Genomic DNA, 26,549 nt, shown 5'->3' with positions numbered 1-26,549 from the left:
ATGGGGAGGGCTGGAACACCAGGAGGTTTTGAACTGGGGTACAGCGTTTTGGTAACTGAGGCTGTCTCTCAGTTGGAGTTCAGCCTATGATAAGATACAATCCTATCCACATGACACTATTCTTTCATACTTGATAAATAGTGACAGAACACTAGGTTGAAAGGATTTTTGTTTGCCACTATGTGAATAAAATTAAGATATTTAAACATAGACAATAAGTAAAAGGTCTGATTGCAGGACTGGTTCCAGCAGACTTTTGTAATTAACAATAGTTAAATCTGAAATGTCCTGGGTTTTGCTCCAAGTGCTGGTTCATTTTGGTTCAGATACATTTTAATAAGTATTACAAAATGTTTTCAAAGAAATATGTGTTGAATATGTATCAAAAACAGATTTTACTCAGTTTGTCAATAATGTCATCTCTACTAACAAGGTAACAACTGATTGGTTCTCACAGAGGAAACTGCACTGCAAACAAGATGGGGAGGAAGGAACAGAAGAAGACACAGAGGAAAAGTGCACCATCTGTTTGTCTATATTGGAGGAAGGTGAAGATGTCAGGTAAATAACACTGAATATAATGTTAATGTTCTGGCTTTGGTACCATACTTGAATCTGGTGCCCTGCTTTGCAGTACTGCTTAGGTGAACAGTTACAGTTAACTACTGTCATTGAACTAGTACAATGAAACAAGTTGCAGTTGAAAATGGACATTGTTCAGTCTGTATTGTCATTAGGTAGAGTGTGGGTTATTCTATCACAGTCTTCCATAGTTTGACTGGCTGTGTTATAACGTGAGCCCAAGGTGATGCCCTGAACTAATCAGCACTGTCAGTGTTTCTGAGTAATGCTGCTTAAACTCCAGCATGTTTAAATCAGTCTAATACAGCAGAAGCCAGTTGATGCTTGACTTCATTGCCCATTATCCATTTCTTTGGAACTAGACAGGATGCATGTGCAACTGGAAAGGACATGAAACCTGGGAAAACAGAAAGAAGACCTCAGTAGCAAAGCCCACACTGTGGTTTTTTTCCAATGGGGTTGTTGATATGGAAATGCTTTATTAACACTGATGTTTTTGTGTTCTGATGACAGGCGCCTTCCATGTATGCACCTTTTCCACCAAGTATGTGTAGATCAGTGGTTGATTACTAACAAGAAGTGCCCCATTTGCAGAGTGGACATTGAGGCTCAGCTGCCTAGTGAAAGTTGACACTGCTTTCCAGAACTCTTGTCCTCCCTCTCACTCCCTCTCATCCCTGCTGGTACTGCAGTCAACCAAAGATGGCATGACTTACCTGCGCAGATTTGGAAGCATTGAACCCAGAGTGCTGGCTCTGCTATATGGTACAACTAATGCTAGACCTACAGTTTATGTAGAAGACAGTTGAGTTTCAGTGTATTTATAAATTTGTTTTGTTTTACATTTTTTTCTTTAAATTCATTACTGTATTTTTGCATGATTCCTTGTATTGCATTTGTTTGCACATATTATGGGCTTTGTGACCCCAAACTTGCAGGCGAGATTAGCTGCTTTAGTAAGTAGAATTGTGTGGTCTCTTTTTTGGTTTGTTTTATGTAGTATCAAGCTTTGAAAGTATGATTTCACTCATTACTAACCTTGAATTCCTTAATTTAATCGATCATATATATTTTAGTTTAAATGTATAAAGTTCATCTAGAAAAGGATAATATTATGTATTGAGACATTCCTTAATTAGGAAAAAATGGCTGCTGTATATTTACAAGATCAGTTATGAGTCAAATAACATCCTTAATACTGGGAACAGAATCTGAATTATATTCAGTTTGACTGATGCATATAGCATACTCATCACCAGAGTTTCTGTCTGATCAGATTTTTGTGTTTGTTTTTAAAAATTCAGCACAATGCAGATATATTTGAATGTCAATATTAAACATTTAGACTGCTGTTCAGATTGTATTTATCATTTTCTTCTATGTCTAGAAATTTGAATCCCTAACTTAAATATATGCTGCTGTGAAACAGCTCTTAGTGAACACTAAATGTTGATTTCAGTTAGCTGGATTGTAGATACTTGCAGACTGAAAGAATTATTAGGGACATGGAAAAAGAGCTTAGAATCTGTTTGGTCTTCTGCTAACTTAAGTTGAAGTATCTGCGCACATTGAGGGTTGTTTTTTTTTAATTTTTTTTTTTGGGCTATGTTTTTTTGTTTATTTGTTTGGGTTTTGTTGGTTTGTGTTTTGTTTTTTTTTTTAATATAAAACCATTCAATAAGGACTTAAAGCTGCAGGGTTTTTGTTTGGGTTTATATACGTGAATTCATAGAATTTCTAAGGATTCCAGGCTTGTCTTGGGATTTTTATTAGATTTAAAGTTAATAAAGTTAGCTAAATCCACTTGTCTCTTGTTTTTATTTTTCATTAGTAAGTTGAAAGCCTGTAAATTCCTGTAGAAACTGAGACACAAATTATGTGGTTCCCTAGTTTTTGCCTTGATCATAGATTCCCTCTTTATAAATTATCAACAGTCCATCACTGATTGAAATACTTTCTATAGTTAAGATTTGCTGCATAATATAGTATATAGAATTAAGTTATAATGTACTAACATTTTGCCTTTGAAGGAAGTTTTAGTCCATATCAGGATTCCAGTTGCTCATCAGCATTCTTTCATGTCTAATAGATTATAGTTTATTTAAATGTGCTCAACATTGCAAAGTGCAAATGTGCAAAAACATCGAGACAGCATTACTGTCACTTTGGAAAAGATGTTCCTTGGGGATCATATATCAACATGCCAATTAGCTTGCATTAAGCCACCTGCTTTGTAAGTGGATTGAATAATAAATACCTTCAATTTCTTGTCTTTGTCTTTCATGATCAGATTACGTGTAAAACGGTTTACAGTAAACCTAGAAGATAAACTCTTATGTTTACACTAAAAAATCCATTTATGAATATTACCTTATCAAATTTGATGCCTGTTTCTGTATGGTTAAAGCTGCTTCCCTTTTATTTGATTTTTTTTTTACCTGTTAGTAGTAGCATTTGCGAGTACAGTGTCTATTGCTGGCAACAAACTTCACACCTCTGGCACTGAGGCTTTAAACAGAGAGAAATTTTATTCCAGCATGTGTGAAAAATGGACCTTTTTCAAGCTTAATTGCATTGCTGAAACTGAACTTAAAACCACTTTGCGCTTGTATGATGGGGGATATGGGAGAGAGGCAACGGATTGGACTGCTTCAAAACCTGACTTGGGTGTATGCTAAAGCTTCTTGAACATTCTGGCTGTAGGAAACTGAAAGTGACTGCAAAGTTGAAGCTTGCATTAATCTGTTCACTGCTAAGAATGAATAAAAGTAACTGGAAGGACTGAACAGACACTTTGTGTTTTCCAGTGACTGTTGAAAAGAAGTTAATTGACCACTAATGCTTGAAGACTGATGATACTCATTTCTAAAAGTTTCCAAGAAGGTACTTGAGAGATATGGGAAAACCCCCAGGGCCTCTGAAGTAACTGTGACCCTGGGTATGTGATAGAATCTATTTTGGCTTCCTTACAGGACAGAGAAGCACAGGTTTGGGGGGATTTTTTTTTTTTTAAGGAAATATTTTATGGGTCTAATTTGAGTGCCTGGTACTAGAGGTATTTTAGTGATCCATGAATTGATTTGTTATATAATAGCTACTGATACTGTCTTGCTTTTAAATGTATGCATAACGTTGTAATGTGATGCTGAACACTTAGGTATTTGTCAGGAATCAGTGTTCTGATCTTAATGCTATTGCAGGGGCTAAAAAGCTGCAGCTTACTTCTGTTCCAGAAGGTTGTGACCTAACCATAGTTGAAGGGAAGGAGAAGGAATAGGCTTTTCATTTTGAAAATTTCCACCACTTACTGTGCTTTATATGCTTAGATGCATTGCCTTAAGTTTTCTGCAGCATCTTTAAAGATAAGACTCTCAACAGTATGCATCAAATTACTTTTCATATAAAATTCCATTGTCAAAAGAAATCCTTTTGTATGCAATAAATAAAATGTTAGACTGGTATCATTCAAAATCTGTTTCTTTTGCAATTTTTTCCCCTTCCCTTGTCTTGCTCTTGAAGTCTTGATCCCTAAATATTTTCATTTAAACAGATTACTGCAGGTACTGCCTAAGCAAAAACTGTTAGTGAAGGATCAGCGTTCAGCTGAAGTTAATTATCCTGCTAAAGGGAGTTCTCGGGAACCTTGGCATTCAGTGCTAATTTGAAGAGTGCAATTCTGGAGAAGAATTGCAGGTAAAGTTTTCTGACCGTTTAGGCAGAAACGTTGAAGTTCCTGAATCTCGGGCCTCGTTATTAAACCTTCGGCTGCGTGTCCCGAGCTGGGCGCGCCCGCGGGGAGGCGTTTCGGGCGGCGGGCGCGGTGCCGGTGCCGCTCGGGGCAAACCCGGCGGGGCCCTGGGGGAGCTCGGGCTCGGCCCCGCCCTGAGGGAGCCGCTGCCACCGGAAGCGGCTGCAGCCGTTTCCTTCTGGGGCGGGGCTTGTGCAGGCGGACCAATCGGACGCGTGCATCGTACGAAGTTGTCCAATAGCAGAGCAGGACAGGGTTTAAAGGGAGCCGCGGCAGCGTGAGGCGGCGGCCGCCGGTTTGGCTGGAGAGCGGAGCGGTTCTGTGCGGAGCGACGGCAGCGGCCCCCTCGTGTCTGTGCCCATGGCGCTGCCGGTGACGCGCCGTGCCCCTGTGAGTACCCCTGTGAGGGCAGCGGTCGGGTCGGGGGAACGACAGAGGATCAGCCGGGGGGGAGTGGGGGGGGGCGGCGGGCGAGAGAGGGGCCGCCGGCGGCCGAGGGCCCCGCCGGTGTTCGCCCTCAGGTGCGGGGGCCGCGGCCTGCCCGGGTGGGGGTTGGGGGGCGGCTCTCAGGCCGGCCGGGGCCCCCCGTACCTCGGCGGGTGGGGCGGCGGCCGGGCCCAGCTGCGGCCCAGCGCTGGGAGGGGGCCCCGTTCTTGCAGCGCGGGCGCTGCTCCCGCCTCGGCCTGGCCTTGGCCGCCCGCGCCTCCCCCGCGGAACAGCGGGGAACGTGGGAGTGGGAAAACTAAAGCTGCCTATGGGGGAAATGTAGGCAGGGACTACAGGAGCCTCTCTTCTGTGGTGATTGTCTAATGGTTTAAACTGAACTCCACGAAAAAACTGGAGTCTGGTGGTTTAATTGCTGTGCATAACAAAGAAAAATACGTTTTTTGCGTGTGCAGCGCAGCTTTTTAATTCATACAGCATGTATGTAACGAGGAATTTGCTATATGCTTCCTCTGGGGGGCGCTGCTAGAGTTACAAAGTGTAAGTATGAGAGCAGTAAACAGCAGGTGAGCACGCTGACCTTAAAAAGTATGAGATAGGGTGCATTGCCTACTTTTACAACACCGTTCAGAAGTACAGTGCTCTGAACCTAGAGAGGAGACTTCCTCTGAATATACGTGACTGGCTAGAAAGTAGAAGCTGGTTGAGTAATGCATAGTAGGTACAGTGGTGGTAAGTCTGTAATGGAGTCAGGCATTGGAAAGTTGTTGGTCTCTGAGTCTTAAACTTTTGCCATTTTATCATTTTAGATCACTAGAGGGATGGAGAATGCTGTGTCTAACCTAAGAAGTAAAGCGAAAACTCATGTGACTGGCAAAAGGGCTGCTTTGGAAGAAATAGGAAACAGAGTTGCAACAAGAGGAACACACATATCTAAGGTAAAGGAACATTTGACATTTCTATATTGGGACAAGTTGGATTGCTGCTCTGTACTGATAATAAATGTATTCACTACAGAAAACAGAATGCCCCAAAGCATCTATAAAGCCTGCGAAAGGACCTAGCAAGGTGACAAATGGAATTGTACTGCCTAAAGCTCCAGCTGCTGTAAATCAAGCAAACAAAGAAATTGATGTTCCAAAGGTAGGAACTGATAATACTGTTCTGAGCTTTGACTTGCAACTTGAGCTCTACTTTCAGAATAGTTTATCTGTGGCTGTATCTCATTCCGCTGCTGAAGAAACAAAGTCTTTGTACTGAGGTTTTGGTTTAATGCATGTTGTACTTAAAGCATAATGCATGATGTTCAAGTGGCAGAATGAGCTGCTGAAGTACTGGATGAAGTTTCTGCTTTATCTGGTAATTACTGGAAGATCTTGGGTTTCTGTGTTTGTGGTATGTCAGTGGAGACTTGCTGTGCTGGAGCCTAAGCTTCCACCTCAAGAGGTTGCATTAGTGATGGGTGGAACATGGAAACAAAGGAACAGTGAAACTTACACAGTAGACCCGTGTTAACAGATATGATCTGTTCCTTAGGTCCTGTCTCCTGTCCCTATGGATGTATCAATGCAAGAGGAGGATTTGTGCCAAGCCTTCTCCGACGTGTTGCTCAACAACGTAGAAGACATCGATGCAGAGGACTGGGAGAACCCCCAGCTGTGTAGTGACTATGTGAAAGACATCTATCTGTACCTGAGGGAGCTTGAGGTAGGGTGCCCCAGGGCTGCCCTGGTGTCTCGGGGAGGGGGGTTGCCTGGCTCTCACCCCCTCTCCCTCCGCACAGCTGCAGCAGTCTGTCCGTCCGCACTACCTGGAAGGGGGGACGATCAACGGGCGCATGCGCGCGATCCTGGTGGACTGGCTCGTCCAGGTGCACTCGCGGTTCTCCCTCCTGCAGGAGACCCTCTACATGTGTGTGGCCCTCATGGATCGCTTCCTACAGGTGAGATCTCCCTCAGGTCATGCTCAGTAATTACTCAGTTGCTTTGTTTGTAAAGGAGTTCAGGACTTAACTTTTCTTTCGACAAAATCTGCTCTGTGGGTAAGAGCTGTGACAGTGCAGCATCTTAACTCTGAGGCTGCTGCCTTCTTTGAACCTGTTACTATACAGACACCTTTGACTAGAGTGAAAACCTCATTTATAGGAATTAACTTTGTCATGCTGGTATTCTAAATTGATAAATATGAATCTAGAGTTTGACACTTCAGGGCCTGCATTTAAAATGTCTGTGTTGCAGAGTCATCCAGTACCTCGCAAGAAGCTTCAGCTGGTGGGCGTGACAGCACTGCTTGTAGCTTCAAAATATGAAGAGATCTTGTCTCCTGATGTGGCAGATTTTGTTTACATTACTGACAATGCCTACACCAGTAGTGAAATTAGAGAAATGGAAATGATTATTCTTAAAGAATTAAACTTTGACCTGGGGCGACCTCTTCCAATTCACTTCTTAAGAAGAGCATCAAAAGCTGGGGAGGTGGGTACTTGTCCTCATTATCTAGCACTTTCCTGTATTGGTAAAGCCTGTAAGGATTGCTTCTGGTGGTTTTATCATGTGACCTTACCTCCTCAGCTTAGTTTGAATGCTGGATGAAGCAATGTTCAGCTCTGAAACTCCACCGTGTGGCCTAACATGACAATGTCACTTTGGCAGCCAGTAGTATTTCATATTGCTATTTACTGATGCCCGTGTTCAGCCTTAGTGGCAGTAATTTTACTGTTAAACTAAGAAGCCTTGTTTTTAATCTTTTTAGTCCTGGTGATCAGGGTACTTTTTAGTAAAAAACACTAGCAGTGTTGCAGTTCTTTGTAACTTCTGGTTGTGAATACTGTTATTTGAGAATCAAAAGATAAGCATTCTCTTTGACCCAACCATTTCTTTCTCCACCTCAGTAATTATAATTCAAGTTTCTTGTCTACACTTGAGGTGGGCTTCAATTACCTCAGCAGACCACTGGGTAACTCAAATAAGTTTCTCCCTAAGTCATTTTACACCTCCCCTCCTCTAGTTTGCTTTACACAGGGAGCATTAGTGTCCTTAATTGGGCACAGCTGTATGTGATACTGCAGATTTCTGTTAAAATCTCTCACTTTATTTTGTGTCTGAATTCCAAATGGTTACTGGTCTTGATTTTGAGAGGAATTGTTAGAAAGGATGGTCCCTAAACTGTAGTAAAGATTTTGCTATTTTTGTTTTGTTCTTGAACACAATAAGCAATTCTAAGTGATAATGCTAAAGTGAAGTGAAACTGTGGATTAACAAGCTCTCAACCTGCTAGGCTGATGCCAAGCAACACACTCTAGCAAAATACCTGATGGAGCTGACACTGATAGACTATGACATGGTGCACCACCGGCCCTCAGAGATTGCAGCTGCTGCCCTGTGCCTGTCTCAGAGGATTCTAGGGCCTAACAAATGGGTGAGCATTTTAATCAAGTTTGTTCTTTTTCACTCAGTGGAATCCAACCAATAAAAAAGTACTTTAAAAATTGTGTTTAGTTGGTGACAGTGCTGGTGCTGGAATGATGGTGGGACAGCCTGATGCATAGTGGCAGGTAGAATAAAGAATGTACCAGTAAGAACACAATCCTTTTTTCTGTGAATACTGGGGTACAAAAGGATTTTCTCATGAAAGCATTGAGTTATTAAAGGCTGCACTGTAAGTAAAAGTAGATTTTCATAATTCTTGCAGTACGTGTAGCATAATGAAGTTATGGACCATGAGTAGTGAGTTGTAATTCAGCTGGTAGTGGCTTTTTTTATCCTCTGTTCAGTCTAAAAGCATGGTCTTTGAAATTGATGTGTCCAGACTTCTGCACATCAGGTTACTCTGGACCTGTCATTTAAACTGACAGCTACAGTTTCCAGCACTTGAGGCTTAACCATGAAGCTCAGGCTGTTTGCTGCCTGAAGTGATTGTGCCTCAAGCAGCATTTCCTCCTTCACAAATCTCAAGTTTGTCACCATTCTGCTGCAGGGTACAAAGCAGCAGTACTACACTGGCTATGCAGAAGACAGTCTTGTGATGACCATGAAACATATGGCCAAGAATGTAGTCAAAGTGAATGAGAAGTTAACAAAATACACTGTAAGTATAACTACTTAAATCCTTTCTTTAATGTTTTCAAAATATCTTTGCTGCATATTGTAGCTCTGTAGGTAAATACTCTGTATGTTATCTTAAAGCATAAGCTGTTCTGACAAGCCTATAAGAGGCGGTTGCATTAATGTTAACAGCAAAAACAGACAAATTCTGCTCTTGTTACTTTGCAAACTGGTTCAGTGCCAGCCTTGTCTGTTGCCTGTTTTTCAAGCACGCAGGCAAACTGACCCAAAATTACCTGCCTGAGCATCAATGGTGTATGCATGAAACTTTTGTATCTCTGTTGTCTGCAGACTATCAAGAACAAGTATGCAAGCAGCAAACTGCTGAGCATCAGCACCATCCCTCAGCTCAACAGTGAGATCATCAAGGATCTGGCTGCATCACTGCTGTGAAGCCCTGGGCAGCCAGGGCCTGATGGGGTGTGCACTTTGTCTGCTGCTTTTGTACATAGCATTCCAGCTCCCGCTGACAGTTCCGACTCACACTGAAGGTGACGTTTTAAATTTGCTTTGTAATACAGCTTTCTGTCTAAAAATAAAACTCCTTTCTTAATAAATATTGACAGTGTGACTCTTTAAGGTACAACCTACATATTTGCAATCTAATGCCCAAGTTGGACATTTGACTAAACAGGTGATTGTTACAACTTGCAGTTAAATGGGCTTGATTATTCTCTGTGGTTGTTTCCAGAGAGAATCTCCAAGCTTTATATATTGCACTGTATTTATTAACTTATTTCTCTTAAGATAGAGGAGGCAGACAGGTTTTTTTTGTTGTTGTACCTTAAAGAACACTAAATATGTACTTTATTTCAGTGCCTTGTTTCAAGAAAGTATACTGGAATTTATTTATTTTTTTGTAGTTAGCCCTCTTCAAGTTTGGGGAAAGATGTAGGCAATCTTTAACAGGTATTAATTAACCTTATAAATATTTGTTTCTCTGTGTGTTTAACAAAAGGGAGCCAAGGTAGAAGAACTGGAAGTCTCCTGTAATGCTAACTGTGCAGGGAATACAGGTGTGGAACTGTGGGCATGAAACCTTTTGAAAGCAGCCCAGTTCTTGAGACCTCCTCCACTTCCTGAAGAGAACCCCCTTAGGTTTTTCATTACCTGTTTGCTTGCCAGCATCTTTTTTCCCCCCTGCTTCTCCAATAAACCTCTGTACCTGGGGTTATAGAGTCAAACCCAGCATAAGGCAGTTCTTCTTGTCACTTCCTTGGCACTGCTTGCTTTGTCTGTGTTTTTAATCTAAGTGTCAGTATCAGTATGCCCAGGGAATACAAGCATGTAAGTAATGCAATTTTGCTGCCCCAATACCTCATGTATATCTGTTAAATTAATCTTGTATAAGTAATGTTAAAATAGACCTTTTGATAGTCCCCAGGTTATACTGAATTCAGTACCTCCCTTCCAGCATCTCTTCATGAGTGTGCCTAGCTCTGATGTAGAAGGCAAGAACCCAACACCACAGAAGTGCCCTAGACCTCTCAGTGTTCCCCTGTGGGAAGGATGTTGAAGCTACTGGGTTTCCTCTCCTCAAGCAGGAGATTTTTCTCTCCCCTGGGATAAGTAAGCCTAGCCCTTGCTGCACACTGTCTTCTGAAAAATGTGCCTCATTCCTTGTGTGGATATTATTCCTCCCTTGGAGTGAGGTCCTCATTTCTGGCTCCTAGAAATAGTTGTTATAGAAGATGGAGTTTGTGTACCTAAGTTAGATTTAAAGAATGGTTTGGGAGGGAGGGATTCGAGATTTTTAGCTGTATCTCAAAGCTTATGCAACTTTTAATACCAGCATGTGCAGGGCTTTTTAACATGAGAGAATGAAATGCATGGCACTGCAGCTGGGCATAGGGAAAGTAATTTGGGTTGGAGTGAAGAAAGGGATTCTTTAGAAGTCAGTGCAGTAAAGTCCTGAAGCCATTGTTGTCAAGGGATCTGTTTGTATATGTGAGAACAAACTTCACAGAGTACAAACCTGTTGATGATTCTGTGTTTTATTTTATGGATGTTCCAAAGGCAAAGCAGGAATTCTCAGAACTGTAGGGCAAGCAACAGCCACTCTGGGGGAGGCAATCAGACTTGGGCAGTAACACCTGTGCTTTTGCTATTTAAAAGGAGTAGTGCATATCTGTAAGTACCTGGCATTAAAATTCTAGCAGTACTACCTCGTAAGAACAGTGGACTCTACTGCATTATACATTTATACATGTTTCTATCATAACCAGTTTTTATATACAGTATATAACTATTTCTATAAATGTACAGCTCTGCATAAAGACACTTCCTATAACAGGTAGAGTATTAAACATATATCCAACATGGGCCAGCCATATTATAATATAAATCTTGAAGAAGGCAACATTGTTTAGCATACAGTACTATGTGGTTTTCTGTTTTAAAGTCTTACAGTGCCTGTTGGAGTCCCTAAACACACCTGCAAACACAAACCAGTCCCATTACATCTCTGTACAGAATTACTTAAATAGACCATCACAGTAGTTTTTCAGATGGTAATATCCCAAATGAGCCTAAATCTTTTGACATGTAGCAGCATACTTATTAACTTGTTCCCCAGAATGATCTGCATTAGAGGAAATGTGCATTCAACATTATCTTCAGTAGATAATTTAAAAGGTTACTGATATTGAGCTGAAGGCACTTAATAAATACACCCCTTTCAAAGTCCCTGGTTCCAGACTGTAAATCACCTGTTCCAGGAAGATGGTAGGTTTGAGCATTCTTCACTTACCAGGTGTTTAAACCAGGTTTTAAATATAATAAATAATTGGTCAGTTCATTGCTGTATGGTGCTGAGACAAAAATCAAAGTCTGCACTGCTGGAAACTCTTCCTGCTCATAGACAATTTACTGCTGAAAATACTGAGAAGGCAGACCTTGGAAGAACAGTGTCCTGAAGGCAGGGAAAAACCTCTTCAACCACTGGTACCTTCACACCAATTTTTCTCTGACAGTCTTTTAAATCTTGGTGACGTAATTGTTTGGAAACAGACCTTGTTTCCCTCGTAGTCTTCCCGTCCACCAGCCAGAAGGATCTGTAACAAGGACAGCAAGGTAAGGAGTGAGGCTCTGGAAGCATTTCTGTGTATATTTGGTGCAACCTTGCAAAGCTGTGCCCACTCAGTGAGAGCCTTTCTGGGAAGGAATGAGGGGAGAGGATTTTTGGAGTGCGTTCATCTTTTGGCCACATCATTTTGCCTTGAGGAAGGTGCTTTGGAGACCCAGAGTTGGAACTAGTTAATTACATTTTCCTTGTGCAACAGCTGTGATTTAGGCAAATGTTCCTCTAGAGCCAGTGCCAGAATTAGTGTCTCACTAAGTGTACAGCTCTGCAGTACCCAGTGACAGGTCCTTGGTCTGTCTCCGACCTCTTCTTGAGGGAAGAGGTTGGACTGGGGTGGAGGCTTCTCTGCCCCTGGAGCCAGTATGGCAACTGGCATGCCCAACAAGGGAAGCTGCAGTGGGGTGGCTCAGGAGGTGGCCACGGCCCAAAGAGCAGTGCTGCAGTGCCAGCCCCGTGTGTCTGTACCTTCCTTGACGATGTCGATGACGTCGTTGGCGTTGAAGCTGAGCTCGTCCGTGTCCTGCGCGTCGTAGGCGTAGAGCGCGCGGCACTGCGGCACCTGCGGCTTGGGCTTGGGCTGCGGCTTGGGCCGGCCCCCGGCCGGCGGCGGGCGGCTCGACGTCTGCCTGCGGACACTGGGACAGCAAGGGCTCTGCTGGGGGGCTGCACTCGCACCTCAGCTCCAGCAAACCCCTCGCTCTTAATGGATTCAGTGCAAACAATGGCACACAAAAAGGGAAAACAGATTTTCTTGAATGTCACAACAATTAAAAATAGCAGTGTGAGACTCCCCTGTGAAAGGGACAGAGTTGCCATTTCTTTCCTATGGAAATGGATGAGTGAGTACTTCCCAACAGCAGTTCCAATGCTTAGAAGACATTTAGTGCCCAGGCTGACATGGAAGCAAATGTGTACATGCAGTTCATGCATATCTTGGTATCTACACAGCTTAGGCTGTGTCTCTCCCCTTGCCCCAGTGTCACCAGTGCTTCAGTTTTCAGTATCAAAAACAAATTTCTAGTTTACAGGCTTGCTACTTTACCATTCTTGTGACTAAGCTGTAACAGAGACTCGCATCTCTTTTAAGTTCCCTCAGATTCCAGGGCCATCTATGGACTTGTTCTGTTATAGCCACCTCTGAAGCAGCAGGGGAGATGCTGCACAAACTGTCACAGCTGTGACCACTCCAAAGATTAGGAAGGGGAAAGAGGGAAGAAATGCCTTTTGCCAGCTCATCAAGCTAATAAAGGCTGGAAGAGAGAACAGGTATTAGACTCAGTATGTCAGTTTGAAATTAATAATATATGTGCTGAATGACTAAAAATGGAATGATGTGGAGGAGAATGAACTGTGATCATGTCAGTAATGCCATGATAATGTAACATGGCTTTTGCAGGACAAGGTTACAGTTACTTACGTGAAGTCCTAGGCTTAATTCTGTCAATAAAGCTGATTCTAACTTTGTAGTGAACTGCACCAGAAAATAAGATTAGAAGTATGGATTATAACAGCACTTCAGTTCTCAATGTATCTATGAGGGGAGAGATTTTTCTCTTCTCCTGCTCTTCAGCATCTACTTACTGCCTTTGCTCGGGATAGGAAATGCTGTGAAACCTAGACCTATGTATGGAAATTAAGGAATTCAACACAAGACATGGAAAACAGCTCAGCTTTTGTGCAGCTGTGGTAGAACTCCACTATCTTAAATGAGATGTTTTGCTGCTGGGGGGAGCCTGCTGATTTTAATCTTGGTCTTGTACTGGATTGTTAGTATCACTGTATCCTTCTTGGCAGCTTTCCTAAAAATAAACCCAGTTCTACTCCTTAAAAACTGCATCTACTTACATATCACTGGTTTTGAAATACTAAAGTCACACCTCTTCTAGCTCACAGCTTCCTTTTGCAAAGGAACAGTGTGTCTGAAATCCACTGCTGAATAGCATTATGTTGTTTCTTTTCAGTGTATTAACAACGGAGCTCATAATGCTCAGGAAGTCACTTTGCTAAGAGTTCTTAGGTTTGTTACTGCTGCAGAACAGCTGGCATGTTTGGTTTTGGATTTATCCTATGGCTGATGTGTTTTTGTTGTTACATGAACTGTAGTCTCAAGACCAAGTAAAGTCTAATATTAGTAAAGGAGTTTAGGAAGAAGTTGACATGTGACAAGAACATTTCACCACCAAAACCATGGAAGTTATTACAAGATGGAGATGTGCCTGTTAGCATGTGCTGATGAGTTTGAAAGTGGTAAATTAAGTAACTACTTAAGTGGTAAATTAAGTAGCTACTTAAGCTAAATTAAGTGGCTACTTATTTCTTATTTTGTTCTTATTTGAAGATTAATCCTAAAGAAAAAAAAAATCTCTAAATATGCCTGAAATATCTTATGGCTGACACTTGGCACAGTGGGGTAAAATGACTGCATTTCTCTGTACATGCCTAACCTTTCTTGAGGGCTCCATGTTTAGGAACTGGAAAGCTCCTCCTTGGGAACCCTTAGGTGCACTTCTGATTCTCAAAATCTATCATTTATGCACATTTATGTTACTGTCTGATAACTGTGAGGTCTGTAATGCTGCTTAAATTGTAACTAATCTACTTAATAATCAGCCTTGGTGGATAATACAGCAAAAGAAAGCTTAGGCCAACAGGGAAATTTAGTGCAGAACAATAAATAACCAATAAACACTCCTCCTGCCCAGGAGCTTGTCTGCTGACTGACACCTCAGACAGGGCTGCTTGCACAAAAAGTTGCTCTTGATATGGTTTGAAGAAATGGACTTTTGCTGGCTCAAAGAAACCTCATTCATGCAGATCATGAGAGTCATCAGCAAACTGCTTCTTCTAAACTGAATTATTTTTTTCCTAGAACTGCTGAACAGGCAGCAGTCTTTGACAATTAAGTAACACTTAAGATTTCCACTATACTAAAGCTCCACCAATGTTCCACTAGAGAGTGGAGTAAGGGCTGAGCTGAAGTAGAAACTATGGGGTCAGTGAAAAACCTTAACACTTTTTAAGGCCTTCAACATTCAAATTTAAGATACTAAACCAGAACTGCTTCACCTTTATTCCTATGGGTCAAGGATGGAGTATGTTTTGGAATCTGATGGAATGGATGATAACCTTTGAGTACAGCTCAAGAGTACAACTTGGTGACTGATGCACAGAGTGTATCAGTCATGAACAGTTTGAGTGTATAAAATATTTGCAAAAGTGGACATATTTTTATCTGATTCAATGTAAAATCTTACCCAGCTGCTCCTTGGTCAGGTACTTTCAAGAAATCCAAGCTTTGTGGTTGCTGTGAAATCTTGCCTGATCCTCCTGACATTTGCCGTGGTAAAGCTGGTCTTGTCATATTTGTGTACAGGTTCTTCTGATTGGCCCACTGATTTCCTGGGACCTGGGGATGGGCTGCACTCTGGGGGGGATTTATTACTCCATTCTGCTGCTGACCTAGAAGTAAATAAAGAGTAAGTGCATGCAGTCCAAACTCCAGCTCAGTAAAGGTAACGTTTGGTGCCTTAGCTGTCAGACTCAGCTGTCACAGAGCCCCACCTATCAAGGAACCCAAACAAAAAATCATGTTGAAATGCTGATTTATACCAAGTTTCTGGTCTGTTGACAATCTCTTTTGGGATGCCAACTTCATGGACTCATGTTAAGGTTTAAGACTTGTGCCTTGGGTGTTCCAGGCAAGCACAAGGGTTAGCTCTCAGCTGAGTTCCAGTTTAGCTAACACGGTACCACCAACCCCTCTCTAAATGCACAATACTTTATCCAGATAAGGGTTAATCCAAGCTACTTATAATAATCACAATTAATCATATCCCTAGCTAATCCATATAAAAATTTCTTCTCCTTCTGAAGTTCAAACTCAGTCTACCACAAACACAAGGAATTTGAGTTTTTATTAAGTTGCTATAAATACTTGTCTATTTTAACAAGCATGCGGCTGGGGGGTGTTTGGGCTTTTTTGTTGTTTTGTTTTTAAAAAATGCCTTGATGCTATTTTGGAGTTGAAAAGGAGTTTGAATTTTCTAGGACTGACATGGATATATGCTTTTAAATACATAATTATGCCTCTAACTTGAATTTAAAGCAAATCCACCTATGTCTTTGCTACTTGCAATATCAGGGCCTAAAGAGCTCAAGTCTGGATATTTTACATTCCTAAAACTCCAATGGAACAAAATGGGAGCTATGCTTCTATTAAAAATCAGTTTTCCTCACTTAAATGGGTGAGCCTCTCTTCTGCCATTGTGATTATGCCTGCTAAACATTAGCAGAAAGAACAGCTGTGCAGAGAGGAGAATTCATAATCACAGCACCTTTACAGGGAAAACCCTGCTGCCTCTAACAGCTGCTCTTCACTTCTGATGTTCTCTGGGTACTGTGGCAGAACTAAAGGTCAGAAACTCCTGCATAAACCCCACTGCAATCCCAGCCAGGATGGCACATACATTATGGTGATGTTAATAAAGGTCTGGGTTATTCTGAACCTGTACAGAACACTCTGTTCAGCTACTGCACCACTGATTCCAAAACAAGATGTGAAAATAGCAGAACCCAGATAATTGTTTGGAACTTTCAAGGAGGAATTTGCCCAAATCATGACATGGCTTTAAACTCCTTGAAAGTCTAAGCATTTTAACTGGAACTCTTTTGTAATACCTGTCTGCAATTTTGTTTTTCCAGCTATGTGTGGCTACTTTCCAAGAGAGTTTAACATTCAAAAAACAACCAAAGCCATGTTACTGTAACCTACAGAGAGGTTTGTGTGAAAGCCTTCAACTCACCTTTTAAATGTGATAGCCCAATGCCTGAGGGTCACCACAGCACTTAACTTCAGCAGTAACAATTCTCCTAGTTACAAAACTGCTAAAACAGTTTTTGAAAATATAAACCAGACTGTCCTTGCTTTAACTGATGCTGTACAAATACTCACTATCTGCTGACAGGTCAGCTCTTACAGTAATTTTCCACTTCAGTACTGATCTGGCAGATCACACAGTTGTTAGTTTGACTCATACAGCTGTGAGGATTTGGAATTGTCTTTTTAATTTGGTGACCGAGACTGGTCACACCCCTAACTTCCACCATTAGCATTGTGCTACTCAATAAACAGCAGCTGACTGAAAGAGGACTCTTTGTTAAAAAGAAAGTACTCTGGGAGTGCAAGTAAAAAAAAAAAAACAAAAAACCAAAACTCTTGGGAAATGTTGAGTCAATGGAATATTGTTCTCCCCTGTGAGTTCACAAGCAAAATTCATCATATCTGCCCAGGGCAGAAGTGGAACACCCTGATGACATCAGTCCCCTGCAGAAAGAGCCGTGCTGCTCACTGGCACAGCTGCTGTGCCCCAGCACACAGGAGCTGTAACATGTCTGACAGGCAGGACAATGAGACACAAACTGCATTCTGTGCTGTGCTGGCCCTGAAAGCAGTTTCACTGCAAAGCATTGTCCATGGCTTGATAAGCACAGAGCCTGTACCCTTCACACTGGAGAAGGCTACATGGATGCAGTGGCTTATACCAAGTGTCTGTCACCATCCACACCACACAGGACAGCTCTGGGGGAATATCCAGCAAGACACTTCATGAAATGCCTACAAAGAGATGCCTACCAGGCAGGGTCCTTGAAAGAGAAATTGAAACTGTTACCATAATTTTTTTTAATGGGTGAAAATTGCCAGATGACATGAGAAAACCAAGAGCCTTTACCTGGAATTCTGTTTAGCCCAAGCTAAGAGGACTTACCTGGAGGAGGTGGTGCAGCTCTCATAGGATAAGTCTGATTTTGAGACCTACTGGAATATCCTCTGCCTTGGCTAAGGTTCCGTCTAGTAGGACCTAGAAGAAACCAGCAACATTCACAATAACATTAATGAGGTAAGGCCTGCTGGCTGATCCTTTCTTCTGGGACCAGAAAGAGCTGATCTTCAGGAATAAGGACTCTGACTCCTGCAGGGCTGGCCAGGCTGTTATAAAGCATTAGGTGCAAAAAGGATGACCTTGGGTTATTCTCCCTTTAGTGATCCAGTTCAGCCTCAGGACAATAAAGCAAAGCCTTCTTGCAACTACAGAAAACAAGGTCCAGAACACTGACAGCTGCAGAGCAGCAAGGAACTCTGCTATAATCCTTAGGATCTTTGTGTGTTGCAGAGAAATTAATAAAGAACATGATGAGGCCAGAGACAAGCATGGATAGAAAAAGTCAACCATTCTCTGATTTTATAAACCCCCAGTTTCTAGAGGAAATTCACACTTACGGGAATTCTTTGGTAGCCCTGGTCCAATGCTGATCTGCAGCACTTTATTACTTGGTTTGAGAATGGCCACATCTCCTTGGCCTTGCATAAACTGCACCTGTCGGGAACCAGCACTGCTCCAGGGACCCCAGCTCTCCTTCTTCAGCTTCACTTCAAGTCTGACAGAAGCATGTGAACACACACATCAAAAAACCAGAATTGCTACGTCAAATTAAGGCAGCACTGCTTAGAAATATAAAATTAAAAGCTTAGACTGAGAATCTGCATTCGTGAATGACTCAGCTGACATAATCACCTAATTAAATCTTTTTTCCACACTTTTTTAAAAAACTGTTCTTTTTAATTGATATTTTAACTTTCCCAGCACAGCTTCTCAAAGAAGTTTAAGATGCCCTGGAGAGGACAGTGAGCTTTGACCAAAACTGTGCAAAGGTCCAAGTAGGAGATGTGTCAGCTCTGAGCAGTGCCTCTGTGCTGCCTGTGCTGGTGCTGCTGTTTGTGAGCATTCCCTGCACACGGTCAGAGGCACAGCCCCACCGCGGCTGTGCCTGGCTGTGCAGTGCCCTGGGTGCTCTGGGGCAGGCCCCGTGCTGTGCTGCAAGGGACAGCTCTGCACACACACACCTCAGCCCCTTCACTTCACATTCTTTCCCATAAAGGCACACACACACACACACACACACACACACACACATACACATACTCTCCTTCCCAGCATTTCCACACTATCCATCTGCTCTGAACTGTACTCAGACAGGGTTTTGGGCAAGACCCCAGAAATAAAATACATGACACTTACTCCTGGTACTGGCTTTGCATTCTCAGTGTACAGGATTTTATGCTATAGTTCTGTTGCTCACTTCAATTCTCCTTCTACACCCTTTCCAAACAAAATTAGTGATCTCCTGTTGTTTTTCTTAATTCCTCCACCTTTTTGAAGGCAATAAAATAAACATACAAATCCAAGGCCTGCTGTTGCCGATCTCCTTAATGGGTGGAAGTATTAACAAAAGCACATGTTTGCTGGGACTGTTTCCAGGATGTCCTCACAGCCAAAGTGCACATCAGACATGCTCTAGGTTCTCACACTTGTTTCTAAACAATAGTCCCAATATCATTTACTTAAGTGAGGCTTCCTTAGAATTATTCTTTCACCCTGCAGTCCCCGGCCCCCACAACAAACTTCAGCAGTTCAGACTGCTACATTATGTGTCCAGGATTCTTTCAAACTCTTCACTGAGATGTCTGCACTCCTAGGTGAGGGTGAAGGAACAGGAAGAGGATGCTCCCTGCTCCTGCCAAGAGCCAGCAGCAGCTGTGCAGAGGCCCTGCCCTGTCAGAAGAACAAAGGCAGCTCTCCATGCACACAGACAGTGGAAGTGTCAAGTGGCCCTGGTAAATCCTAACCTGTTACTGTGACAAGGCAAGCACAAAGCCTGGTATGCTTGCATATGCAGGGTTTTACACTGTGCTACCTCCTAATATTGTAAATTCAGTACAACTTACACTCAATCATTTGCCTTGGCAGCAAGAACAAAACATTCATCCCTAAATGCCCATTGAAAAAAGCCAGAACTCACGTATTGCTAAATTTCAGAGGTAGTTTTTGTTGTGTTTTCTCTTCGTATCGTTTAGATAAGAGGCTTAAAAACTCTGTTTTGAAGACTGATTCGAGCAAACTGTCGTATTCCTGTTCATGTAGAATGAAAATGTCATCCTGCATGGTGCTGCAAGGAAATCAGAGCACACACCATCCAGTTTAAAATGTCATCAGCAAACACAGCCAGCATTATAACGACATCTGCAGAGTACTCATGGTTAATTTTTAAAAACATAACAAAGTCTAAGCAGCATTAATTACAGAGCCTTGCTTTCTGAGAACAGGTTTGATTGTTTTCAGGAGTTGATAATGGAATAGCTGAAACAATCCCTTTTGAGAGACAGGAATACTACTTAGTAATTTTACAGTAATTACTGTTAGCAAAAAACCACGTGCTATTAAAATTACAGTTAAAATCCTTCTCTTCAATAATGGCAGATTTTTTGACTAGAGATAAATTGGAAGCAAGTCTGAAACCCAAAGCAAGCAAATTCAAAAAGAAAGTTTTCAATTCCCACTTCATCAATCAGCTTATTTTTCCTGTCCTACACAAGCTGCTCTATTAATGGAAAAAATATATTGCAGGTACTGACCTTAAAGAAACAGAAAGAATTCTCTCCACTTCCATCCTTCGCTTCAAGACCTCCTTCACCTGGCCCTTCTCTGGGCCCTGCTTTATCTTCTCCCGCCCGATCAGGTAAATGCACTTGGGAGTGAGGACGAGATCTCGCTTCACGCTCTGAAACACACATTGGAAACACACAGCTGTGTCCTGCCTGTGTGACCCTGGGCCGGGCAGGCTGGCACCAGATGGTGGAGACAACTCTGACTCACAGCAGAACTGGTCTTTAGGGGATGTTGCTGTTCCACCCACCTTAAACCTTCTGTCATATTTAGTTACAGTGTCTGCAAAATCGATCTTCTCCCGCTTGCCCACGAACTGCCGGAGCTCGGGGTGCTCCTCCATGCCGATGTAATCTCCCACAAAATTCCTGTTAATGCTGTTCCGTCTCCTCTCCTTCTTGCTCAGCAACAGATCTGATGCTTAAATACAAAACATAAACATTGATTAATAGCACCTACCAAGTTCCCTAAACTCATGCTCTCAAAGAGCCAACTTTCACACACAATTTCTTGGGAAGTGAGAACCACATTGTTTCTAATAGGGAAAAAACAGTGAAGCACTGCTACTAATCCTTCAGGTAAGGATATATGTGATCACTAAAGCCATTCCTAATGAAATACACCGATGGCAAGCTCAGTAGTCTGGTTAATTAGAAGACTTCTGGAACCAAGAAATTTCTCACAGTGCTATAAATTAAAGATTAACCCTTCCAAACCCAGCATGTTTATTCACACAGCCCAGGTCACACACAACTAAGTCCCAGGAGAGTCCATGGATTGATCTTATCATCCACAGATTATTCAGATCCTGCATAACTGTGGGAAGTTTTCTTTTTTGCCTCCCCTGCAGCATCTCTGCTGTCTGTCCTACTCAGTCTGGCTTTGGTTTCAGAGCAAAACACTGGGCAGTCCAAGCATGCAGAGCAGTCACAGCCTCTGTACCACAGTCAGTGGTACTGCAGGGCTCCAACAAAGTGCAATCACTCCAAGACAGTTACCTGCAATGCAGCTCTTGCCTACAGGAAGGGATTCCTCCCCTTTGTGCCCCTCCTTCTGTTCCTGGAACCATGTGTGTGTGCAGTCCCTGCCACCAGAAGCTCTGACCTACCTTCTTCTCTCATCTGCACGTATTTTTTCCTGGCTGCATACTTCCTCCAGGCCTTCTGGATGGCCCTGGCATACCCATCATACTTCCTCTCTCTCATCTCTTCCAACAGGAACAGCTGTACAAAGAGACAGTGAGGTGGGGCAGACATTTTACATGCAAAGTTCAAGAAAAAGCTGTATTTTACTTTTGACAACTCTCCAGTGCATTTCACTCTAGATTCGAGCTGGTTCCTCTTGCACAACTGTGGGACCTGAGAATGTTCAGGCAGCCTTTCTGGAAGAAACCTCTGGTGCTTGAGTGGCTGTGGCTCTTACCAGTCTACCCATTAAGTTCCAGAGCCCATGATGGAGGAAGAGGAATATGGATTCTCCCTGAGATTTTCTACTGGTGCAATGCAAGGTTGTCCACTGGCCATTTCTTCAGCCTCCATCCACACATTCTCCAAAACTCCTCTTGTCAGAATGTTACCATGTTTGTGGGGCTCTGTGCAATGTGTAACACAACTGTTCACAAGCAACTTTCTTCCCTGGCTGAATTTCAGACCCTCATGTCCACTGGCTCCATTCTTTCTCACCCCTGAAGGTTGTCAGCTGGCTGCAGGACTTGTAACTATGACCTTATAATTCACAAGAATGACATAGTGAGATTTTTAGGTCTAAAGTGTCAGAAATCAAGAGAAAATACTATTTTATTAAAACAGGAATGGAAGGTGGATCCCCTTTTTTGAGAATTCCCCAGGTCCAATTAAAAGACATGTAAATTTAATGCATTTAGAACACCATAATAATTATTGCAGGATACAGCACATTCCCTACAGCATTTTACATTCTTCGGTGAAATGGGATTTTTATCTTATCAGGAGCACAAGCATTTGACTAAATTGCAGCACTCAATCAGTCCACTGACATGACTGTTGCTTATTATTTCCCTGCACTGTGTGTTAAATATTCACAGTTTTCTTCTAGCTTTCAAGAGATAAAATTAGTTAAAACAGGTATATGGAGAAGCAAACCTGGGCTTTAGGATTTTTTTTTTCTTTGTTGCTCTAAACCTAGAAAAACCTAGAAAAACAGTTGTTCATATTGATCTGAAAAAGGAAACTCGATCTGGTGCAAACCATTTCCACAGAACCTCACTTGCTCCCGTACAGAGTTATTTATTCAGGTGTGTGATGGAAATGTAAATAATGAAGCCTTTCTGCCACCCATAAAACCTTATTTCACAGTTGGCAATTCTCCATCTACAGCAAACTTATTTAAAAATTTTTTAAAATCTCTTCCTGAACACAAGCACTGGCTGGGGTTTCAGCACAGCCATGAGAGCTCCTGATGCAAAAACCTCCTCAGCTGCAGCAGGGGCATGACCAACCTCATGCAATTCAGGTTACAGTGACAATATTGATGCTGTCTCTCATGAACACTCATGAGTTATTTCTCTAACAAAAATGTTAATTGCAAAATCTCAGTGCAAAATAATCTATCATCTGCAGCTGAAGGGTCATCGTTAAGGAAGTTCAACTAAATCACTGAGCTAAAATACAGTTCTTAACCTATGGAAATAAAGATACTGTATAAACCCTTTACTGAAATATGTATTATAAAACCTCCTCTTACACTCTCAAGCAAAAAAAGTATTTTCATCTTCAACCACAAGAGGTGCTCTTTTTGGTGGAAGAAAAAATTTCATTTATCATCTAAAAGATTATTTTTCTCAGAAGCAATACAAACCTAGCCAATACTTTAGTAGTACAAGATGAGAGATTATTGTCTTTCTTAATAAAAGATAAATCACTCTTTAAAATATTTTCAACCTATTTTTCTTCTTCTTGATGCATTTAATTCTCTTTCTATTAAGTACCAAAACCCTGCAGGGACCTTATGTAGCGTGCCCTTTACAGAGGCTCTGTGATAGACAGGCTCAGCTTGTCTCAGATTTTTACACTTCCCACACCTCAGCAGGTACCATGCTCAACTTGAGCAGGCAGGACTTGAATTTCAGCAAACAGCTGCACATGTAAAGAATTGTGTTCTGGCACACTTACAGACTCTGGAGCTTTGATGAAGACTTTGGACTTCCCGAGCTGGTACTGGTCAGGATCCATGTTGACTGACTGAAGCAGGTGGAGGACTCCTTGTTTCTCTTCCCCTTTCCAGGAGGGCCAGGTTGCTTTGGTGAGAATGGCATACCTTAAACCACCAACGAGAAGAGATTAAAACCTGGGGTCAAACAGCAGCAGCAGAACACCACTGACTCTTGGCCAGCACTACCCTGGGGGAGCCTGACAATGGCAGCAGGACTCAGAGCTTGGGGTGTGTGAAGATGTGTTTCTTGTTTAGTGAGACCACAACTGAAAAGAACAAGTGCCCTGGAGTCTCCCACTTCCAGATGCTGTCTGGTAACTGTGGCAGTTCATTGCAGAAAGTTCTGCTGGAATCTGCTTAAGTCCAGGGTGAGGTTATTCAGATTTGAGGTTGGTCCAGATTTGAGTTAGCTACATCCTTGATACTCTAAACTGGTTCTTGTGCTCCTAACCCACCTGCTCAACAGCTAGGCTGCATTTAGCAAGGAGCCAGTGCTGGCTCTATCCCAGGAAGCCTCTGGCTCTGCCTCTGGTGCATGAAGGAAGCCACAGTGATGTTGGTGCTACCTTGAGAGCACTCTGGGAACTGACCCCACAGAGGGCCTTGAAGGAGCAGGGAAGTGCTCTAACTTTGACAGAAAGAAACATGAAGCCTTCACTCTCGTGGTGTTCTCTGTAAGCCTTGAGAATGAAGTAATGCCAGGTTGCAGCCCCTTTTAAATTGCCCACTTCTCCAGGCCTCACTTGGGCTTTTGGAACTGCCAGGCTGGAGTTACAAAGCTGCTTTGTTCCACCAAAGGAGCACTGCTGGGCTTTAGCTGCCCCAGCATATCTGTAGGGAAGGAACTTCTCTGGCAGCAGCTGTCTGGGCTCCTTTGGCAACAAGACTGGAGAACAGCTAAATATACTGAACCAAATTTCTCCCCAAAATCTTATATTCTTTACTCTTGACAGCTTCCTTTCAATGCCTTAGGCATACTTAAGTGATGTAAACTAAATCATGCTTATTAGTAAAACTATTCAACACATGAAAAAAGTGATCAAGGATGGAGGTCAGTCTGTTGCAATTCCCAAGTTCTTAAGATGATTTAGGCAGCTCCTAATAAAATGTTCTCAAAAAAACAGACAAGGAATTGTTGGAAAATAGATTAAAGGAACGTTGACCACCTGTTATCGTCATATCTAAAATGTTATCCAACCATGAAGCAGGAACAGTATCATGCAATTAAGTAACAATACCACACAAACAGAAACAGCAAACAGTTAAGAAGAAATGTATCACAAAACCCAAACACCTCTGAATAGAAGGTGCATGAAAAGAAAGTAACTTCTGAATAATTCAGTAGGATTCAAACCACTGATGTTCTCCTGTTCAAATCTCTCATTAACAAATGCTCAGTACTCTGCAGGACAGGGCAATGAAATAGCTCTTACACCACCTTAAATATGGCAGTGTATTATACACAATCTGTGCTTAGACAATGTGTGCACTTACGTATTTATGTGATTTATCAGTATTATGGGATAAATAGATGCAACCCAGTAAGGAGCTGTAACTTAAAGTAACTCCCAGCTCATTTATTAACCAACCTCTTTTGCAGGCTCATCATGTACTGCCAACAGTGCAGCTGTGTAGGTGGATCTAACCAAGTCAGAAGGTAAAGGAGCTGAGGTGAATAAAGGTGTTTGAAACTGCTACCTTCCACACAAGAGACTGTGACATGACATTGCAGCATGCTACAAATTCTTTCCTACATCCCCTGAGCTGTAAAGGAGGGCATAGGGAAAAACATGATTCAAGACCTTTTAAAATATGTGGAGCTCTTGGGTATAAAGTAAGGACAGATTTTAAATTCCCCTTTTTCATCAAATTAACTTCATACATTTTATGGTGTGACAAGTCTAGAGGGCAGAACAAACAGATAATTCTAGAACATGCACTATTTAAGCATTTCACCGTTTGATATTGTGACAACTCTGACTGTTCACCGCTGTTCAGCAATGGCACTTCAGTGTCCTCGTGCATGCTTCCCACGACACCAGTCATGTCACTATCCATGAATCCATGTTTGTTAAGCTTGTGTAATTTGATTTTGCAGATGATTTCGGCACAAGTACTAAATGTGTTCTTAACATGCTTCTGAAACAATTTCAAATCATGACTGCCCCCAGATAGGTATTACAAACTCCCAGTAAGCAGTTAGGTCTGATGGCTGAGCAGGGAGTGGGAGCTCAGCTTTCAGATTGGTTATGCTTGGGAACACACAGGCCTTTTCAGTGACTGTGGCTTTTTGCATGCAAATGTAAATTTTGTACATAAAAGTCTATTCAGCCCAGCAATCTCCACTTGCATGGAGCTGCCAAGGCACGCCCAATGAAAACAAGTGTACAAGCATGCATTTCCTGTCCATCCCATGCCTCAGCCCCATTTTACTCACACTGACTCTGGGGGTCAGAACAGAGCTTGTTCTGGATGCTAGGAACTGTGAATGGAAAGGGTGCAGGAAGAGTTTTACTCATAACAAAATGTAAAATTTAACAAAGCTAATTAATCTGAAACAAAAGGATGAATTCCATAAGAGGAGTGTCAGTTGCCTGTGGATCCAGAAGTACCACATAGCTTTCCTCTGTGCAGAACTCTCAGAGCCTGCCCAGCCCTCGCAGTCTGAGTTCACACTAGATTTAACACACAGTATAAATCTGTTTTGTGCCTCAGCAACAGTCTGTGTTCAGTAACACAGCCTGTAGCATGTTCATGTTTATACATCTAGGCTTGAAAGTCATAAAGAAAAAGGAAGTTATAATTGTTCCATGAAAATGAAGTCCATACTTTCAGAGATTTTAGGTCTGGCTGTTACTGCATTATTAGCATATTCTTGGTACTACCATGAAGGATTACTA

The 26,549-nt window shown here is 42.2% G+C and overlaps 3 protein-coding genes across 8 annotated transcripts in view; 2 read left to right on the top strand and 1 right to left on the bottom strand.

Annotated features, from left to right (window-relative positions):
- RNF111 (ring finger protein 111) overlaps window positions 1-3,879 on the top strand; it is a 44,244-nt gene extending 40,365 nt beyond the window's left edge. For 2 of the 4 annotated variants that reach the window (XM_084214053.1, XM_084214050.1), the window contains exons 13-14: window positions 434-561; window positions 1,096-3,879. In XM_084214053.1, coding sequence (XP_084070179.1) covers window positions 434-561; window positions 1,096-1,213 — 246 coding nt within the window. In that variant the 3' untranslated portion in view covers window positions 1,214-3,879. The remainder of the gene's footprint in view (window positions 1-433; window positions 562-1,095) is intronic. The other 2 variants (XM_084214052.1, XM_084214051.1) reach the window with 1 other exon arrangement.
- Window positions 3,880-4,636: 757 nt separating this feature from the next.
- CCNB2 (cyclin B2) lies at window positions 4,637-9,344 on the top strand. The gene is made up of 9 exons (XM_084213380.1): window positions 4,637-4,720; window positions 5,584-5,712; window positions 5,792-5,917; window positions 6,311-6,481; window positions 6,558-6,716; window positions 7,012-7,248; window positions 8,051-8,191; window positions 8,750-8,860; window positions 9,169-9,344. Exons 1-9 carry the CDS (start codon window positions 4,691-4,693, stop codon window positions 9,268-9,270), a joined length of 1,206 nt encoding a protein of 401 aa, XP_084069506.1. The 5' UTR covers window positions 4,637-4,690; the 3' UTR covers window positions 9,271-9,344.
- A 1,530-nt stretch (window positions 9,345-10,874) lies between these two features.
- MYO1E (myosin IE) overlaps window positions 10,875-26,549 on the bottom strand; it is a 75,340-nt gene continuing 59,665 nt past the window's right edge. For 2 of the 3 annotated variants that reach the window (XM_084213992.1, XM_084213993.1), the window contains exons 19-28: window positions 23,610-23,754; window positions 21,569-21,683; window positions 20,711-20,880; window positions 20,430-20,575; window positions 19,817-19,963; window positions 18,237-18,394; window positions 17,725-17,817; window positions 15,214-15,418; window positions 12,425-12,594; window positions 10,875-11,930 (exon numbers count right to left, since the gene is read on the bottom strand). In XM_084213992.1, the coding sequence (XP_084070118.1) occupies window positions 11,854-11,930; window positions 12,425-12,594; window positions 15,214-15,418; window positions 17,725-17,817; window positions 18,237-18,394; window positions 19,817-19,963; window positions 20,430-20,575; window positions 20,711-20,880; window positions 21,569-21,683; window positions 23,610-23,754 (1,426 nt within the window). In that variant the 3' untranslated portion in view covers window positions 10,875-11,853. Of the gene's footprint in view, window positions 11,931-12,424; window positions 12,595-13,001; window positions 13,210-15,213; window positions 15,419-17,724; window positions 17,818-18,236; window positions 18,395-19,816; window positions 19,964-20,429; window positions 20,576-20,710; window positions 20,881-21,568; window positions 21,684-23,609; window positions 23,755-26,549 lie in introns of those variants that run through there. The other variant, XR_014616467.1, reaches the window with a different exon arrangement.

This window comes from Fringilla coelebs (genome assembly GCF_963513975.1).
Source record: "Fringilla coelebs genome assembly, chromosome: 12".
Classification (NCBI taxonomy): domain Eukaryota; kingdom Metazoa; phylum Chordata; class Aves; order Passeriformes; family Fringillidae; genus Fringilla; species Fringilla coelebs.
This window is presented reverse-complemented; position numbering and strand designations above follow the sequence as displayed.

Bases quoted from the DNA above. Each gene is read 5' to 3' on its own strand.
- CCNB2 (XM_084213380.1), top strand. From the start codon at position 4,691: ATGGCGCTGCCGGTGACGCGCCGTGCCCCT. The intron at 5,713-5,791 runs GTAAAGGAACAT...TATTCACTACAG, and splicing joins GAGGAACACACATATCTAAG to AAAACAGAATGCCCCAAAGC. The intron at 8,861-9,168 runs GTAAGTATAACT...TGTTGTCTGCAG, and splicing joins AGAAGTTAACAAAATACACT to ACTATCAAGAACAAGTATGC.